The 18,545-nt window shown below is 45.4% G+C and overlaps 4 protein-coding genes and 1 non-coding gene across 5 annotated transcripts; 2 read left to right on the top strand and 3 right to left on the bottom strand.

The window, feature by feature from the left end:
- Nucleotides 1-213: 213 nt before the first annotated feature.
- Nucleotides 214-1,170, bottom strand: F4813DRAFT_385803 (uncharacterized protein; the record flags this gene model as incomplete). Its single annotated transcript, XM_049246305.1, has 1 exon — nucleotides 214-1,170. One exon carries the CDS (start codon nucleotides 1,168-1,170, stop codon nucleotides 214-216), a length of 957 nt encoding a protein of 318 aa, XP_049103234.1.
- A 4,539-nt stretch (nucleotides 1,171-5,709) lies between these two features.
- Nucleotides 5,710-8,086, top strand: F4813DRAFT_346976 (uncharacterized protein). The gene is made up of 3 exons (XM_049241908.1): nucleotides 5,710-6,662; nucleotides 6,732-7,024; nucleotides 7,087-8,086. The coding sequence occupies exons 1-3, from the start codon at nucleotides 6,388-6,390 to the stop codon at nucleotides 7,593-7,595; spliced, it is 1,077 nt and encodes a 358-aa protein (XP_049103233.1). The 5' UTR covers nucleotides 5,710-6,387; the 3' UTR covers nucleotides 7,596-8,086.
- Nucleotides 8,072-8,170, bottom strand: F4813DRAFT_t27. The gene has a single exon. It is a non-coding gene; the product is annotated as a tRNA-Leu (tRNA).
- A 122-nt stretch (nucleotides 8,171-8,292) lies between these two features.
- Nucleotides 8,293-11,137, bottom strand: F4813DRAFT_346967 (FAD-binding domain-containing protein). Its single transcript, XM_049241907.1, has 4 exons — nucleotides 10,607-11,137; nucleotides 10,148-10,550; nucleotides 9,693-10,095; nucleotides 8,293-9,636 (listed from the first exon to the last, which is right to left on the bottom strand). Exons 1-4 carry the CDS (start codon nucleotides 10,701-10,703, stop codon nucleotides 8,542-8,544), a joined length of 1,998 nt encoding a protein of 665 aa, XP_049103232.1. The 5' UTR covers nucleotides 10,704-11,137; the 3' UTR covers nucleotides 8,293-8,541.
- A 1,218-nt stretch (nucleotides 11,138-12,355) lies between these two features.
- Nucleotides 12,356-13,852, top strand: F4813DRAFT_385800 (uncharacterized protein; the record flags this gene model as incomplete). Its single annotated transcript, XM_049246304.1, has 5 exons — nucleotides 12,356-12,569; nucleotides 12,661-12,686; nucleotides 12,738-12,774; nucleotides 12,851-13,313; nucleotides 13,375-13,852. The coding sequence occupies 5 exons, from the start codon at nucleotides 12,356-12,358 to the stop codon at nucleotides 13,850-13,852; spliced, it is 1,218 nt and encodes a 405-aa protein (XP_049103231.1).
- Nucleotides 13,853-18,545: the final 4,693 nt, after the last annotated feature.

Genomic DNA, 18,545 nt, shown 5'->3' with positions numbered 1-18,545 from the left:
GCATCATAATGAAGCAATCGATCTGCTCTCCATGTTGAGCAGGTTTGAAAGTTGGTTCCTACTCAAGCTAGAGACGGACAATTCTCACATCTGTTTGGTTCAATTATTCATGGGTGTACAGCATGATGCACATGATGCACAGCCTAAGATGAGAAAAGACAAGACATGTCGCATTTGACAAGTGTCTTAGGTACACTAAAACAAGATAGCGAATCAACAAGCCCATCTATCCCCGCGGCTTTTCCTAAACACCGCCGTCGACAATGCTGGTTCCTTCTCCCATTGCGCTGGTAGTACCATCATTAGCGTATCGATCTCCTCACGGGCTGCCTGCATCCGCTTCTTCATGGGATCCAACGTGCCGTTCTCTTGCGACTCCTGCTGTAACTGCAACTCCTCTAGACGTTGTAACTGTCCCTCAAGCAACTCCGCTTCGATATCTTGTGGTTCGTCTTCTATTAGCTGGGGGAGAGAGCCTAACTCGAGCTTCTCTGTGTCGTGTACAAATATTATCCGCTCCAGCGAATTCAAATCGACCTTCTTCCACCGTAGCACTCGCCATGCGCCCTCGGGGACAACTGCAAGACGTTGTGCTTGATCTAATCCTTGCGTAGAAGCCCACAATGATGAGCATTCCGGCTTCAGCTCCGAGTTACCAAAGAATAAGGTATCCCGGTTGAAATCAACGTAGACTCTCGGCTGTATGTTGCCTACGCCAAGTGAAAGCTTGTAATGCTTAAGAGCTTCGTGTCTGGCCTCGGCATTGACATGTAAGAGGGCGGGGATCTGTGTTGTTGAATGCCATGTTTCCCCCTGGCTATATGAATCTAATATAGCTTCTTCTAATGATCTAGGAGTCTGCTTCTGTCCCGTGTATGGAGACTTGACAACGACCGTCCTAGGATCAGGCATAGCATGCTGCCATATTTTGATCCGTAGTTCTGGGGGGAGCTCGTTAAACTTGCTGAAAGTAGCGGAGCTTTGAAGCTTGTTTGAAACTCGCGATAATGTTCCCTCCATGGTGCTATCGATGAGGTTGAGGAATTGGTAGTACTGAGATTGTTGCCAACGATAAAGCCTTATAAGTAACAGTATCGAACTGACAAGGGGTATGATGGCGACGGGCACATCGTAATAAATAGTTGGGGTATGGCTCGTCCTGCCCGGCATGATTGCCTACGTATAGCCCTGTAGGCTATAGGGGTTCTGTGAGTAGGATGGGTTACTTGATGCAGTAATTATTCCAACTCCTCGTGAGGGTGTGCGCGTGATCGATGCGTAATATAGTAATCAATTAGCTGAAACGTCCTTATAGGAACGAACTATAGGTGGTACAGGAGAATCGGCCCCGCAATACGGTTGAGAGGATTCATAGGTAGGATTTGGGGTCTATAGATAATATCATACACGGGGAACTGCCGCATGCGGTTTGAGGGTTGTCAGGCTTATATGCGAGCAAAGAGGAGGGGGCTTCTTATTTCCATTCATTATCCATTGTCATTACTTATTGCCCCACACCCACGTTTGACAGATTGGGAGGATGAACAAGCAACTCGCTCTTAAGGGTCCAGCTTTTTCTTTAGAGCGAACGCCGTGGACCGGCGCGAGACTAGTACCCTAGTTACAGTTAAAGGTACTATCAAGGTACTATCGGGTAGTACCTAACCCTTAGCAGTGACTGAGCAAAGTTTTATCAGACAAGGGACTGGAACGTGGATTGATGAGGCGGCTCAAAGCCACGGCAGACTAGCGAGTCACTCGACCAACTAGACCCTCCGAATAAAAGCGGCCGCGGTCACCGACTCTCCGTGTACTTTTTGTACTTTTGTACTTTGGTACTTTGGCCATCAGACCAGACCGCAGGTTAACCACCTTAGGTATTGTACATGACTAAAAGGTAATAAACCAAAAGGTAATAAACTAAAAGGTCATAAACTAAAAGGTCATAAACTAAAAGGTCATAAACTAAAAGGTCATAAACTAAAAGGTAATGCAGCTGCGGCTACGCGTAGCCTGACACAACTGTTTATGATGCGGTTGACCAAGGATGACGCTTGACACGTAACATAGTTTGTTCCGCACCACGGCGAATCCCTTGCGGTAAGCCGGCGTCAGTTTGCCAACAGGTCATCAGATTACTTCTCGGTATCCTGCGGCCTCGGGCGCGGTTAGCCGAACTCGCTTGCTTGAGCTCGTGCCTTGAGACTCGTCGGTTCCGATGCCGAGATAGCTAAAGCAAAGAAAGTGGGCAGCTTGCGACGTCCCGTCTGCAAAGCTGCCTGCTTCTGATTATCTGCACGTGTAGCAAATGGCAGGTAGGTAAGGCAACTTTCCACGAACCACACAGGCTAATAGTCACTCGACCGAGTGTGATCGTAGGAGCCGTAGATATGCGTTCTGCTGTATCCCGTGATGCGATGCCGATTACCGCCAAACTCACCTCATTACCCCAGAAATCGCGGTAAGTCTTGTAAAGGATTCGCCTCGAAGTGAGACACGGCGGCCGTTAAGGAACGTGATTGGGCAATATAGAAAAGGGGTGCAGGTTAGGTTAACTTACCAGCTCTTTTAGCCAACCAGAGAGCAATTTAGAAGTGCTAGGATTCTAGAGCTGGGACCAAAAACGCAGGGTGGATGAGATTCATCGTGGGAAATCGTGGAGAAAGGGAGAAGTAGCTGACATGGGTCATGGAGGCTACGAGATACTAACCATGTCTAGAGAAGTTGACGTTAGAAACTTACCTTAGGTACCTACATACCTACCTAGGTTAGGTACCTAAGGTACCTACAATACAGGTAATGACCCATAATATTCTTAGTCTACTATGTAAGGTATGTATGTATGTAGACTGCATGTAGTCGGCGTCGCTGTTCAGCTACAACCCGATAGAAACGTAAACAATATTTCAGATGTTGCGTCAAAAATGTGTGATGGAAACAAGAAATACATCTGGGAAATTGGGCACCAAGAGAAAAGAGAAAAAGAATACCCTATCAGGGAAAGAATGACAAAGTCTCGCTAGTCGCGGCTCCTGTCGGTAGTCGGGGGCCTTGGACTCCCGCCATAGTGGGGCTATGTAAAGGGGTGTCGACGCCGCTTACACAAAAGGTGACGACTAAACCAACCCGCCAAATCACAGGATGTATCTCTTACCTATTGTAGAGCAATACTTCAGCCCCCCTAAGCCCATTTATCATCATAGATCTTTTAGAACCCTACATTCTTGGAGATAGGAGGCGGTAAACCCTTTAAAGCTTGACTCTTGGCAACCTCGGGAGCTTAGCATAGTGTACATACATATAGACATATAGTAAGTAACGCAGGTCAGATCCTAATCGACCACAGCCACTGACGAACTATGCGTCCAACCTCTTGCATACCTACCTAAGGTAGAATTGCCATAAGTTTCCACTGGATACCAGATTGTTAGTTTGCTACAGTAACAGCAAAATTAAGGATATGTTTTAACGCAGTGGGCCTACCGGCATATGGGTTTTTTTCTCATGTAGTACGTCATAACACTGTATTGCTGTGATCAAATAAACTTGTCGCCAGAATCAAAGACCGACCGCCGACCGTCGACCGCTCTTATTCCCAGTCGACATAATTACAATTGGCAATCTGCGACTTTATTACCTACCGTCTGTTCCAGGGGCATTGCCGGTGTCGTTGCATGATGCTTCGTGGCTCAATATTTTGAATCATCAACCTAATCACTGCAAGAATATGGATTCGTAATATGACGCAAGTCGGAGAAGTTTCTATGCTTAACTACCATTTATATACCCTACTCATTAATATTTATAAGTGATGACCCAGAGATCCAGGGCGCGGGAGATCATCATCGAAAGCTTATTTCATGAACACATTTCTTTGTGACGACATCTCACTCTATGCATAACTTATCAACACAATGCAACATACTTCATGCAACGTCTTCTCAAAGCATTGGCGTGAGGTATCCCTCAGTCCCCAGTGACTTGCCCGGCGGCACGTGATAATCCGAGCCGGCAGTTGCTCAGTTCGGTAAGTCTTTCTAAGATTGTGGATTCTGATTGGTTGATGAAAATAATGTCACAGATCTACCTACGTTTATCTCTTAGAGACCCAGGCAGGGATTTGGTATCTGGCCCATAATGTTAAGTCTTGCTACCACATATTTACTAAGATCTCGTTCGGAAAATGGCTTGAATGACTTGTTTTTATGTAAGAGTACCTACATATCCCCACTATATAAGTATGTACTATGTCCTCGACCTCAAGCGCGAGTGTTACACAGTAAACGATATGTCCAATCAAAGACTATTAAGAGAATTTCTGAACTTCCGTACGGACATGCTCGATCGGTTAAGAAGTGAAAATTCATATATTACGTAGCATAGTGCATCGTGAAATATAGATCAAAAGTATGTGTAAATGATCATTGTTAATATGAAACGCGAGCCCTCGATAGGGAAGAGGAAAGTAAAGGTAATAATGAGCGGACGGGCGAATTCATCTAGTAAGGAAAAGTATTTAGAATAGCAGAGAGAATAAAGCTAATATATATAAAAGCACTATAAAGTTAATAATTACTGTTATAGCAGCCTCTTGAATAAACTGTCATATATAATAAACTTTTTCATTCGATAACTATTAGTCAGGCATGTTTCTGTTAATATCTGTTTTAGTAGGGACTGAAATACGGCGTATTTACTAAATCACGGAAGCTTTATTCTTAGCGCGATGATTATGATTCTTCTCTGGTTATGTAATGACCTAGACGGTGCAAATTCTGGCCCAATACAGCGCAATGCTCTTGATATAGGGGGAAGGTCGGGCACGAGCGGCTGTGGTGATATTAGTCTCTCTCTGGTCAGTAATCTGCCTAGCATTTTGGAATACAAATTCAACGATTGCTTGGATACTAACAGTATTCATGAGGGGAGGGGAACGACTTTACTGATAACTATGTTTCGTCGGGAGCCTTCATATGATGAGATCACGTGGAAGCTTTGGTGTCTTTGGGTGGCTCAACTATACCTCCTCCCGGTCTTCTCTACAGGGACTTAAAGAATCGAGGACTGAGGTCTATCCTCAGGTTAACATTTAGGGCATTTAGCCACGTTGCGACTTATTCCAGGCCATCACATAAATGACTTGTTATGAATAGAATGCCTGGAGTCATAACACATATGGTGCGGTACTCCGTCTTGGTAGACATTGCTGGTATTTTGCTGCATTGTCTAGGGAAAGCAAACATAAAACGATTGCTAAAACAATTTCAAATAAATTATTGAATTATCAATGTTCATTTGCGTATGAGTCTTATACTCTAACCTATAGAATTGCACTATACTCTCATTAAACCGCTCCGATCTGCTGCCTTTGACTTTAAGCCCAACTATAATTCCACCAAGAGAAAGAATCCCCAGAGCTTTTGTAAAACACCAAATCCATAATAGTCTTGAGCATAAATTTATTTTAAGAGCCATTTCACATTTCATACTTGTTACTGGTCACGTTTGGTTACTCAAGATACCTAATCAAATGTAGAGAGCTCCTAGTTTGAGTATTAGTACCTGTTCCATAAACAGTATTTAACTAAAGCACCAAGGTCCTTTAGAAATTTAATATCTTTTAAACTATCTAGTTCAAGGTTAAGACGTATTTATAACGTATATGTATATGCGCATATGATTCCCAGTATGAGATAGGGGGCTGAAACACCCTATCCAAACCGACCCACCTGCTCAATATCAACGAAAACACCACAGAAAGACTAACCGCATACAATTTCACTCATAGTACGTAGTCGGAATACCCAATAAGGCTAGAACTAATGTGTAGGGTATTGCTGGACATGTGAGACTGGATTCCCGTTTTTAGAATCGCATGTGCGATGATGACTGGGGAAATTGATCACACACATAAATATCCGTCTTCTTTCTCTAGAATTATCACAAATACTATCCTTTCTACCTCAACAATCCAAAACACAAGGCGTAGAACTACAATGCCAAATGAACACACAACTCCCCAACAATAGGTACGGTTCAATGGCTGTTTGAAGTCTTGCGTTAACTCAGACGTCTTGTTATAACTCCCGCCTGGGCATTTTTCATTCTGTTACCATTACCAGCGTGGCGCTGATGCTTTTGCGTAGCCGGCCGGTACCCTTCTATCAGGAGAGCGTGTATTCTGCCGACTCTCCAGAAGATCAGGAAGGGTCGAAAGGCATCGAACGTTGGATGCGTTGTCCAACTCCACCAATATCCGTGAAGCTTGTCGACGACGTATTTGATCGAAAAGTAAAAGTACCTAAAGGGGAACGCACAGAAAGGGTCCAAGGAAAGCTCGCCGAAATCGAGAGCGTAATAAACCCTAGGTCATAGCGAAGAGAAAACATGGCCGATACACTGAACGTGCCGGCCAGGAGACACAGGAGATGTGGGAGCGGGGCCCTCCCATGCGATTCACTTCTCCCTAGTATAGGGGCGACAGCAGCTCCTTTGGCAGATATAGTTAACCTGTTTAACTCCAAAGTTAACGAGCTGACGGACGACGAAGAACACGAGGAGTATCTAGCTTGCCCTTTCTGGAAGCATAATCCCGCCCGATATCTTCGTGTTAAGAACTCATGTACGGCTGGTGTTGGTTTTAAGAATATTGGGAAGTTAACGTGAGTACCTACCCAACTATTCGTTGCTGTTCTGATTATCTAACGTGCTTATGCTGAGAAATTTCCCAGGGAGCATATCAAGAGAGTACACTGTCTATGGAATGGCTGCGAAAAGTGTCTCATGAGGTTTAACAAAACAAAAAAGGAGGAAGTTGGTGAAATAAAACGGAGGCATATGGCCAATTGCACACAGCCGACCAAAAGCTTGACAGAATTAGATGCCGAATGGATGGACAAGGATCAAGATGAAGCGTATGGGCAGCTCAACTTCCAAAAGGATAAAGGGAGCCCTTCTCAATGCTACAAGAAAATATGTTGTGCGTTATGGGGACCTGACCCAAAGATTGAGATCCAAGGGCCCTGTAAGTAAAACAATAACATGCTGGATTGCCCTTTACCCCTTTACTACGCTGACCAGGCCTAGACCACTTACCCGGATTTCAAATGTCGGTCCTTCGCTGGCAGTTTGTAAAAGGACTGGAGTCACTATATGAACAGAAGAAAGCCGAAGAGCCGCGTCCTGACGCAAGACAAAATGCAAATACGGCTGCTGCTGCTGCTGCTGCTGCTACTACTACTACTGCATTTTCTCCTAATATTCGAAACGTCGATCCAATGCTCCTCTCGACGCATACTTTGAACAATCTATCAAGCGAACCCCCTCCTTTTTACAGAGGACACCGCAGAAAGGATTCAGGTGTATGGTCGTGGGATCCTAGTGAGAACCATGCAACCTTCGCCAAACCCACACTCCCTGAATTTTCTTATGACGACGAACTGGATGAGGAGAATCCTGCACGAGCACAGAATGAACCAGCCTACCTTTACACAGCTGGTACCTGGGCCGGCTTGGCAGAATCATATGTCATCCCGGATGGTCAATTTGATAGAGATGCTGATGGGGACGTTTCTTGGCAAATCCTGTCCGAGTAGCGTTAGATATAGGAATAATGATACTGAAGATTGGGTTTCTTAACCTTTTGCTATTGTTACTTACTTCAATATTTCTTGACTACCTCGGTAGCCTAAATTTATTCAACTTGGCTTATTCACGCACTGCACTTTATTAAGAACAGTATGATAGATGCTTTTGGAAATCTACCCGCGCGATCTAGGATAGTCTCCATTAGGCAAACAGAGTCAATTCTTGAAAATAAACTCCTATTAGCCGAACTGCGCTCTAATTAAACTCTAGTCGAAACATTGCGCGTTGTGACATTCCTGATCTTGGATAGGATGTAATAAAAATTATCATTTGGAAGTTGTCGTGGCTAATAGTGTAGTCTCCACTATGAGGCGTAGAAACGTGAGTGGGAAAATTGTAGCCGAAAATTGTTGATGGTGGGATAAAATGAAGACACTTGCAAAACGTTGAAAGGTGAAAGGGTAAAAAGGTAAAAAATAAATTGTGATGAGAGTGGGACTTGAACCCACGCGGATTGCTCCATGAGGATGTAGGAATTAAGGTGACCTTAACCTCACGCCATAACCAACTCGGCCATCTCACCGTGACAGAAATTTGCGTTATTTTTCAGTATATTGCTGCGTACTATACATCCTGTTTACCCCGCTTCTTCTGGTACGTATTCGGACGGCATTGACCTACCTATGTACATACACTCATGGAGACGTCAACTTCTACTCTCATTACATCGTTACATATACATATTAGGTATTTACATAACTTCCTCACCATCGCCGAATATAAATAGGTAAAAATCTAAACGGCAGATTGAATAGACAGGCAAGTATAAGAAGTTTAGGTACTTCGTACATAATACATACAATTTCCTTCCTCCTCCATGATAGACAGTAAACCAAATTTTATCTAAGCGGCAGAACCAACCGCTGGTCTACCGGGTCTACATACTCTAACAATCTAAATTTTACATAATTTACTATTCTGCGACGGTAGATTCCCCAGTATCATCTCGGACATCTTCCAATCTTCAGACCCGACAGCCGTGTGAGCATAAAAGACGCCGAATGGGTCGTATCGTTGCTTGAGCCGATATAGTTTCGGATATTTATCCCCGAAGAATGCTTGGGTGAAGTCAGGCTCGATGTAGTCTGCCTCCGACATGTATGACCCAGCTCCGGGTGATACATCTCTCCAGCGCTGCATCCAGTCGAAGGTCAGTTTATCGCTTGCAGCTTTGATATCCAAGTCGGCATTGGTAGCATTCCATAAGGAGGCCATAATAGCATGCATAACAGTATTTCGCCATGCTGGATTTACCGCGTTATCAGGATACCCAGTCTTGGGGGCGGCGGCAATGTTGAATGCTATTATGTACGCGCCTTCTTCAACTACGCTCTTGATAGCATCAAAGGTAGCATTCAGCTTCGCGACGTCTTGCCAGTTGGATTTCGGGAATAAACGACTAGCCTGTCGAATTGCATTGCTTCCCCATGGTTCGACGGGGAAACTCGGGAGCCACGCGTCGTAAAAGTCGTCGTACTCCGTGTAGACCGGGTTAACTTCAATACCAAGTTCTTTGAATTTAGCAAACAATGGGGCTACTAGGGCTTCGAGCTGAGACTTAGACATCCCAGGGGCGAACCACGGGCCCATATCAGAAAGATATTGATCGTTCCCGACCTTTGAGATTCGGAAGTACTCATAATTGCCAGCATCGGTATATGTGATGAAGCCATCAAAGAACGCGCGCAAAGCGGCCCAAAATTGTGTGGACGTAACTGTTGGTCCTGTCGCCAGAATATATGTCATCGTCGTAACTTTGGTCTTCGGATGCGCCTTGACGACAACTGATGTAACTATACCAAAGGTTGACCCCCCACCGCCGCGCAAACCCCAGAATAGGTCGGGATAACTTGTTTCGCTTGCAGTCACGAACCGGCCACTAGCCAGAACCACTTCCATCGAGAGTACCTGATCGGCGGCCATGCCGTAGAGGCTGGATAAGGGAGAATGGCCACCACCAAGAAGAAAACCACCCATGACGCCCACGGTCTGCGGAGCGCGATTAGTATTGGCTTAATAACTATTAAGGGGTTTGTAAAACTTACGCGACCCTCGCCACCAACTATAGTGACATTTTTCTTCCTAGCAGCCTCGTACGCCTCGAAAGCCTGAACACCGCCACCGAGCTTGAAAGCAGGGCCGCTGTAACGCCCTTGCTTATAGTTCTTAAAGAATCGGATGTCTTTCAGGTTATGAGTCCAGATGGACAGTGCCCCCATCCCAACCGACTTGGCGCTGAAGTCGTGGCCGGTATTTTTGATCACCAAACGCAGATTAAGATTCCGTGCGAAATTGACCGCCAGCTGGATTTGCGCGACATTGCGGATAGACACTGAGTAGGTGGGATACCCACCGACTGTGCATCCACTCTTCGAAGGCACAAATGCTGGTGGCATACAAGTCGCCCCTTGAAACAGCACAGCATTAACAGATGTAGGATCCTCAGTGCTATTAGTTGTAAGTAAAACATCCGCTCTTGGTTATTAATACGTGATCATACTGGTAGATGGATGCATTGACCCAGTTATTGGTGATGAAATCGCATTTGGACGTGTTACGATTCCCAAAGGTATCATAGCAAGACGCCGCATAAGGGACGGTCTCGGTTAAACCGCTACCGAGTAGGATATTGAAGAGCCTCCAAGTAGATGGAAAAGGCCAATAGGGGTCGTCTGGATATGTCTTGCATAATCCAGACAAAGGCCGCTTAGGTGGATTCTCTGCCAAGTCCGACTCGTTCTGGAAGCTGAATAACGTGACATTGGTCAGTTGTAGGTGAGTAAGGTTGGCCAAGACGGCATCAGTCAGCTGCAGGGTCTCTCCTTTGAACAGTTCCGCAGTTGAATTTGAGGTCCTCGCGTCGACTATAGCTACGGCTGGGGCAACTGTAGACTCGTTGGCCGCTGATGAAGGAGTTAGCTGTTATCTCTCGCGCTGGCTGTGGATTTCATAAACTAACGAACTGTTGAGTTGTCTATGACAATTGTCTGGGAATACGCGAAGGGTAGCACGTGAGCTAAGAGAGTAGCCGCAACGGCTTTCCTAAGGCAAGACATCGGCGCTACACGTACCCAGAGAGCCAGCACGAGCTTAAGTGGTACAGCTTAGGATGAATAAGAGACTCTAGGCACACTAGATAGATGGAATAGAACGAGCCCATCATTGCCGTATATACTTCATATAGCCTCATGTATCTTACGATATACCTTCGAATCCGGTAGCAATGCCGGCTAGGTAACTTCGTCCGTCTACGTGGCCAGAGCATCAAGCATGGATGAACGACCTCGCTCACCAGCTAAGTACTACAGTAGCTGCAGATCCCTTACATGAGGTCCAGACAGCTTAGGAAGACGGGCAAAACCCGACAGCTTTGCCGACGACCCGCAGATAGGTATAATTTGGTAAGAGCCCTAGCTAGGCTACCTAGAGCTGCAGGGCCGAGATAGTAAACATTACATCTAAAGGTATCATATTTTCACTTTTGTAGGGAAGGTTAGTATAAACAAATTGATAAATGGTTATTGGTTGATACTGATGATCTGTAAGCAGTCTCAATAACCTGGATTCCTCCTCACAGAAAAATACCAGGCCTGGTAAATATCAGTTGAAGTGGCCAAATACGCGACCATGTTTGCTAATATACGATAGGAAATATCTTTCCTCGTCCCGACAAAGCCGTGAAGAAGAGAATGTTGAATTCTGCCTGGACCCTTGCAGGCCGGTTGCATTTGCGGGTAGTCTGGATAAAATGGGCGACGAATAAGACAAGTGCTGTTAAGCCGTTGCGAGATGCAATCCCCGACGCAGGGAGTTTTACCCCAGGTATAACTTCATGAATAATATACTACAAAGACGGGTCGTGTTCTAGATTTGCAGGAGCTAAGCTCATCCTCCGCATTATATCCCTGTGATCTTCGCAACGATAATGCCGTGGTGACCAATCTTTCCCCTGCGCTACGACGCTATAGAAAGTCGAATCTCGGTTGTTATTCGATAGCTGACCATTGAGAATGCTGATTTCGAAGACCGGCATCGGTAATACTACGTATAAGCAACATTCCTGGTCACGAAGGTAAATCGCACCAGATTGAGCGCGCGCTTATAAGATAATCGCTGTTGGCTTTGTAAACACGGCACATGGATTCATTTTATGCTGTTCTTTCGGATGTCCTCTATCATGGTTCACGGCCCCTTTCTATGATCTAGCCTAGCGGGATCTAAATCCTGTCCGCTTAGTTAGAAAGACTAGAGTATAAGTCTTTGCTAGTAGATATAATAACCAGTAATTCGGATAGGCCCGAAGGCGCTAGCTATCCGTTACCTTGCAGGTCAATGCTGTTGAAATCAACACACACACACAAGCAATCACGTTCAAAGAATCATATAGTAGTTCATATAAAACATCTTGGCTGCAGAAAGATCCCGTCCATGCTTTACCAATTCTAATAAAGTGACTGCTTTTAACCAAATAGGGATGTGTGGTGGAACAAAGAGGCTGAATTCAGAACCGTTGTCGAACGAGAAAACGTTATGGTGTATGCAAACTCGTCGGAGCTGCCCCTGGATGCAAACTGCATGCTGCGTAATCTGTCCGAATATGTAGGGCTATATTGTTATATAGAGGATGCCGTCTTTGCAGCTCAAACGATGCCACTTAATCTCTGTATGGCCAAACGGATCTGCGGCGTAACTAGCAGCTTGCAAAGAAATGGAGTCTTCTCTATATGAGTTTATATCGGACGTGGTTAAACGACAGTCCGGTGAGGGGATAGGCAAGCCTTCTGGGGCCGTTACCGACGACTATCCGTACTCGCCCTTCCAGCATGGCGGTTTATTCATTCTGTTCTTTTCCCCAGCCATCGCGTTGATTGTCGTGGTACTTAGGGTTTATGGAAGAGTAAGAAGCAGGCAGTTTGGCTGGGGTAAGTTGTCTAATAGAACAGCAAGTCAGGGGTGGGGTTTTATCGAATATCTGGTTCTTCTCCTTGATCGGTGGCTAATTGCATTTCGCAGACGATGGCCTGGCATGCGTGGCTATGGTAAGAGGTGACTCCTTACTATTTAATATATCGTGGCTCACATAAATCAAGTTGTTCTCGATCGCCGAGACGGGTGTTTCCTATATGGGTATGTACTAGGACGGGGATTGGCTTGCCTACAAGTCATACGGAGCGACGGACGTGACTAACTTTTTCCGCGACAGGCATGCGAACGGCATACCTAGGAGTCCACGTCTACGATATTCCGATGACAGCCGATGTCAGCCTCGGAATGTATTGGAACTATGTGTTGCAGATTCTATATAACCCGATACTCGCGCTTGTCAAGTGCTCCGTGTTGACGTTCCTCCTACGAATAGGGGGGCAGAAACGACAGGTCAGATATGCGATTCACGCCCTCAATATGTTCACACTTGGATTGATGATCGCAATCTTCGTGACTGCGGTCTTCCAGTGCTCTCCGATATCATATTTCTGGGAACGTATCACCAATCCAACTATGCAAGGAAAATGTATCGATACTGGGATATTCTACGTGACGACTGCGGCATTGACAATATTCACTGATGTGCTCGTTCTGGCCCTCCCTTTCTGGATATTCATGGGATTGAAAATGGCGCCCAGGATCAAGTTCGCCATAATGGTCGTGTTCTTACTGGGAGCCGTGTAAGTCATCATATCCACAGTTAAACAAATTCGAAGCCTGGAAACTGACAAGTTTTCTTAGCGTTACTGTGGTTAGTATTCTTCGGATGCTATGGCTCATCGAGACTTGTCTGTACCCGATGAAATACGACTACTCGTACGATATTCGATTTACCTATTCCGCCGTCGAAACAAACTTGGCGATAATAACAGCATCAGGACCAGCACTACGGCCCCTATTTATGGTTTGGTTCCCTCGGTTTTTCTCCTCTCTCCGTGGAGCTTCGAACCAGAACTACCGTTACCGAGACGGTCCTTATACATCAAACGATACGGGGAATGCCAATAAAACTAACGGGAACGGAAACAACTCTAAGGGAGATCATCTCTACGGCACGCCGTCCTTTGCTCTTAGAGACATGAAGAGGCGGACAGAGATACGGAGTCAATCACCGACAACCAGCGAAGAAGAAATCATGACGTACAATGGTATTGTACGGACAACAGAGGTTGATATTGAGTTTGTTGCACGGCCACAGACAGCTCGTCAAGGAAAATGAGTAAAGTCCTATCTATTGAGAAGTAATGTAATATTGAAAAGGGGGATATGTATATATGGTATAGGGCAAAGTTTGGCTTACTTTACTGTAAATAAAATGGTGGCCTCGAATACTCGCGGAAAGAGTACGTTATTGGTATGCAGGTAGCCCTTAACTTGAGGTCGAGGCACATACATAGTAAGGGCAACGGGTAGCATCTAGCAAGCTAGTAGTTCAGTAATGGGATTCACAATATGTATAAACCTAGGGATATTTATAGAATCTTAGGGCTCTTTAACCATTTATGTATACTGTTATAGTATTAAAGACAATTAGTTATATTTAGGTAAGTTTGGTTTCCTTGATACCATTATACCCTATATTGGACACCAACCTAGGTTAGGTATCCATTAGATTTGGTATCATTGTCTACCAAAAGGCTATGTCATAAATGACGTATATATAGTTCCCGAATATTAGACCGCTCTGCCCGATAAAATCTTTTCAAAAAGCTAGATGGATAGAACTCGTATGCTCCTTCGTCGTGGTTGACGAAGGTAGGACTACCCTACGGGTTAGTTCGGACGTCCATGAAGTAACAGGCCATAACTAATAATCTCATGAATACATTGATATAAAAACGTACAACACTACAGGAACTGACGGGTATATCTACTATTTGTTCACTTCTATTCATACCATCATTATAAAAGGTATAATTACGAGAATTTAAATAGCCCTTCATTAGCCTTTGAGAATCCTTCTAAAACCTACTACTCGAAAGCCAAGTATTAACTTAAGTCACTTCGATTAATAGATATTGGCAATTATAGCTCTAATCTCTATTATCTCTATCTATATAATTCTTACGAAATATAGAAAACAAGACTTTGAAACCTGCCTTGGTAGTACAGGACTAGGGGGAAAACTAGGAATAAGCCCCTGAAGTTATATGTACCTTTACTGATAACAATACTTTAGGTAGTTCTCATAGGAGATAATATTAAGGGATGTCTTAGTCTTATCATCAGGTTGAGCTTGTTTTAAACCTAACGGTTGAACTGGTAATATATCTAGTACTACCACCGTCGTTTTCTCTGTTTTATTACTCGAGGGAATCGATATTTGGGGTGGGTGTACAAATTAAGTATACATAGGTAGTTGAGTAAGTCAGCAGCCGCAATTGACCACTAAACTATCTCGGGCAATCTACCTGTTTATATCATATTAAGATCATATAGATCTCACTAACTCCAGTAATTCGAATCCATCTAAGTACCCACGGACCTCCACGATAAGTCCTATCAATGTCAAAGCGAGATGTAGTTGCAATCTAACACCGTCTAAATACAGGGTGCGATCAGCAGTACATATCTAGTCACTACTTGTCACTACTTGTCACTTAAGCGACGCCTTAAATACTACCCATTCTATACAACTTACAAGGTACAGTATATACTGCAATTCCACTTACACTATATACTCCAGCAAAAAAAAACTTCTCTTTGTTAATTGGTCCCGATATGAACACCATAGGGGTGGTTTAGATCGAAATATGCAAACCATACTGTTATTACGCGTATTAAGCAACGCGAGTATAATTGACCCCATTAGGCAACCACCTTGCTTTATTCGAAGTTGAATCCCTGTAGCTTACGAAAGATAGTCCTAAATCCCGCATTATCATGCGTCGAAGCTACTAATATACCCCTAGTCTTTATTTCTCTGCCAATGTCCACCTCCATGGCGCATTCCGTATATAACATGTCCGAGAGGCATATGAGGTCTAAATAACTATGTCGGGATTGGAGATATCGCAGGGTTAAATATAATACCTTCTTTCAAGACTTTGATCGTTGGTACTCGGAGCGATATATGAATAGGGGCTGTGGTGGGGTGACGTGTTGCCACGACGAATAATGGGAACACCCACGTACGTTTGTATATGAAAACTTCCGAGTTGTTTTACTTTTTCGTCTCTGGATTCATTATCAAACGCGCCTCTTACGCTGGACAGGATTGTTGCTCGGTACGACAGCTAAGGGTGAAAACACAGCAAGCCCTAGCTCTAGAAGTCTTGCTAGAAACCGAACACTTCTTAGCCGGTTCTTAGGCTTTGTAGTGCATTACTGAAAGAACTAGCCATGTCAAATCATATTAGCGTCTTAATACATGCAAAGGGCGTTAGGAGTCCCTTGCAAATCCCTCGTATTGGAGCGGCGGCTGCTTCCGAGCTTTCGCCTATGACAGCAATATTACGTATCCGAGAGGGGTTGTTGATACTAGTTATAAGCGTAGGACTTGACACTGTTATTGTATCTCTCCGAAAAACTAATAAGCACCTATTCTCACTCTCCTTCATAGCACTCCTTACTCTTTTCTGCATATCTTTACCTACGCAAGGACTAGCCGGACAACGATTGCACCGGGGCGCAGCTCAGACAGCAAGTATAGCCTAGAGACTACTCTTTTTTGTATTATGACTATACTTGGTTATATTACATTGGAGTCCTAAAGTCCTACTCGTATAAACGGCGAAGGCCTCGCAGCGCACTCTGCATACGAGGCTCCCTCGTCACCCATTCCCGAGGCCGCCTGCATTCAACCCCAGGGCCAAGACAGGGGATGAGAACAAGCAAGACATGCTGACGGCGCGGAGAACTTGTACCTTTCAGCGTCACCGGCTTGGCCAGCCATCATTGATCTGGCCAGGTGCCGAAGCTTCCGCGGAGTAGCGGCACAGCCGCAATTCTGCTCGAACCCCTTTACCCCTGTCTTCTCTTGCATAGATCTTAAGAAGACTTGGCGACGAACAGAAAGGAGCATGGCTTCACACAGCATACCGCTTACCACAGCCGGACATATCTATCTTGCTCATGCCGAGACTCTCGCCTGACAAACAGCATATCGTCGGAACAGAAGCGACAATCGGTAACATTCCCATATCGCACAGCATCCTCTACCTATCGCCCCCATCGCAGGGATCTCATCGCTTTGTTTACCCCCAAATTCCACGGGTGGGACAAGGGAGGGGAAAGACAAACCCTCCTCGTACCTGAACTCGTCCTGCGTGGCAAAGCGGGGAAGCGGACGTACATACATACAGATCTCGAAAGTCGCGCACCAAGACAACGATCAGTCCAGATGTCAGCCGATTTCTCTTGTTCGTGCGAGCTAAGAGATTAGGGAGGAAGAAAGAAACGGGAGATAGAAAAAAAAAATACCTAGCTCGAGGGGCAGCTCACAAACAGATTATTTACTTCTCGCGACACCGAAGCCTGGCGACGCCGGATTGCCCCCCGTCCAGTAAAGTGAAGACCTTGCCGCATCAGATATATAAAACATGGGGGTTGCACGACGTAATACAGGGTATTGGGTATTCGACCAAACGGAGAGGCGACATGGAGAATTGGCTCGCGTGGTTTCCCTGACAAGCACGCGCCATATCGCCTGAGGTAAAAATATTTCTCGATCGCGCAGGGAGCCATTTCGGCCCACCGCTGCTGCGGGACAGAGTTCCACGATGGACGACCACATCCTCGGCCTGGGCGTACAGGATACAGATATGATGTATCAGCCTTTACTCATCTCCCTGCGAGGTCGGGCGTTTTTTGAGGTCCATTCCGTCTCCGCAGACTTCCGTTCACCCCAGGTAGTTGGATGATGTGGCATGATGAGTGATTCGGCTATGGGGTGTTTGTGGCCCAGCGTGGTAGGTAGGTAAAAAAGGGAGGAGAAAAAAAAAAAAAAGGAGATTTGACTTTCCAAGGTTAGTTACCGATCTGGCCGCACGGGCATTATGTTGAGCATGTCGGTGCAGAATTCTACCTCCGCGAGACACGCATAACCTAGGTAATTTACAAGGACGGGCCTTGCAAATACGATCCGGACTGCCACTTGTATGTAGGTAGGTTACGCATGGGCGAGGCAAGAGATGAGGCGTCCAGGTTAGGTATCACGGCATTGTGGCCGGGATTACATAGAGATGTGTACACATATAGGTACGCAAGAAATCGTACAGATCCAACCCGACGCATTGATTTCGACAGGGGCAAGTTCTACGAGTTCTAGACGCCGTTCAACCTTTTTAAAAGTGAGACAAGAGATGGCCTGTGGGACGTTTCACTATCCCCACAGATTCTGACACTCCTGTGGTATGCAACAGTCTGCAGGAGAGAGATGATATCGAGCGGAAGATACGAAAGGTTGTGTAGCAGAGCATGGCAGAGCAGAGTAAGCAGCTGAGGTGCAACGGGGATAGCTCAGCTGCCGACTCGCCCAGTCGCCCAGTCACCCAGTCTCCCTAGCTACCTAAGCCGGCTTAAGCACCGCTACAGACGGCACGTAATCCAAAGTGATGCAATTCTCTTCTCGTTGTTCCATTCTCCCGAGAGTAAGCGCGTATAAGGGAATGATCAGGAAATGCCACGTCAAGTAGCGCGGCGTGTGGTGATTTAAGAATAAGCCAAGGAGGAGTACCATGGCAGCACGTGCGGGAAACTACAGCGTGTTGGACTTACATCTGCATATAGCGTAGCCTTGTGACACTAGGTGACGGTGCGAGGCTCACTAATAATATGTCAGCCATATCAGTGCATGTGTGCGTGTGTGCGTGTGTGCGTGTACGTATGTATGTATGTATATGTATATGTGTAGGTATAGATGATGTATGTACCCAGGTTCGTATCCCCAAGCATATATGTATGTGCGTGCG

The sequence above is a fragment of the Daldinia decipiens genome (assembly GCF_022478715.1).
Source record: "Daldinia decipiens strain CBS 113046 unplaced genomic scaffold F4813scaffold_4, whole genome shotgun sequence".
Taxonomy (NCBI): Eukaryota; Fungi; Ascomycota; class Sordariomycetes; order Xylariales; family Hypoxylaceae; genus Daldinia; species Daldinia decipiens.
The sequence above is the reverse complement of the archived record's forward strand: the minus strand, read 5'-3'. Positions and strand labels throughout refer to the sequence as shown.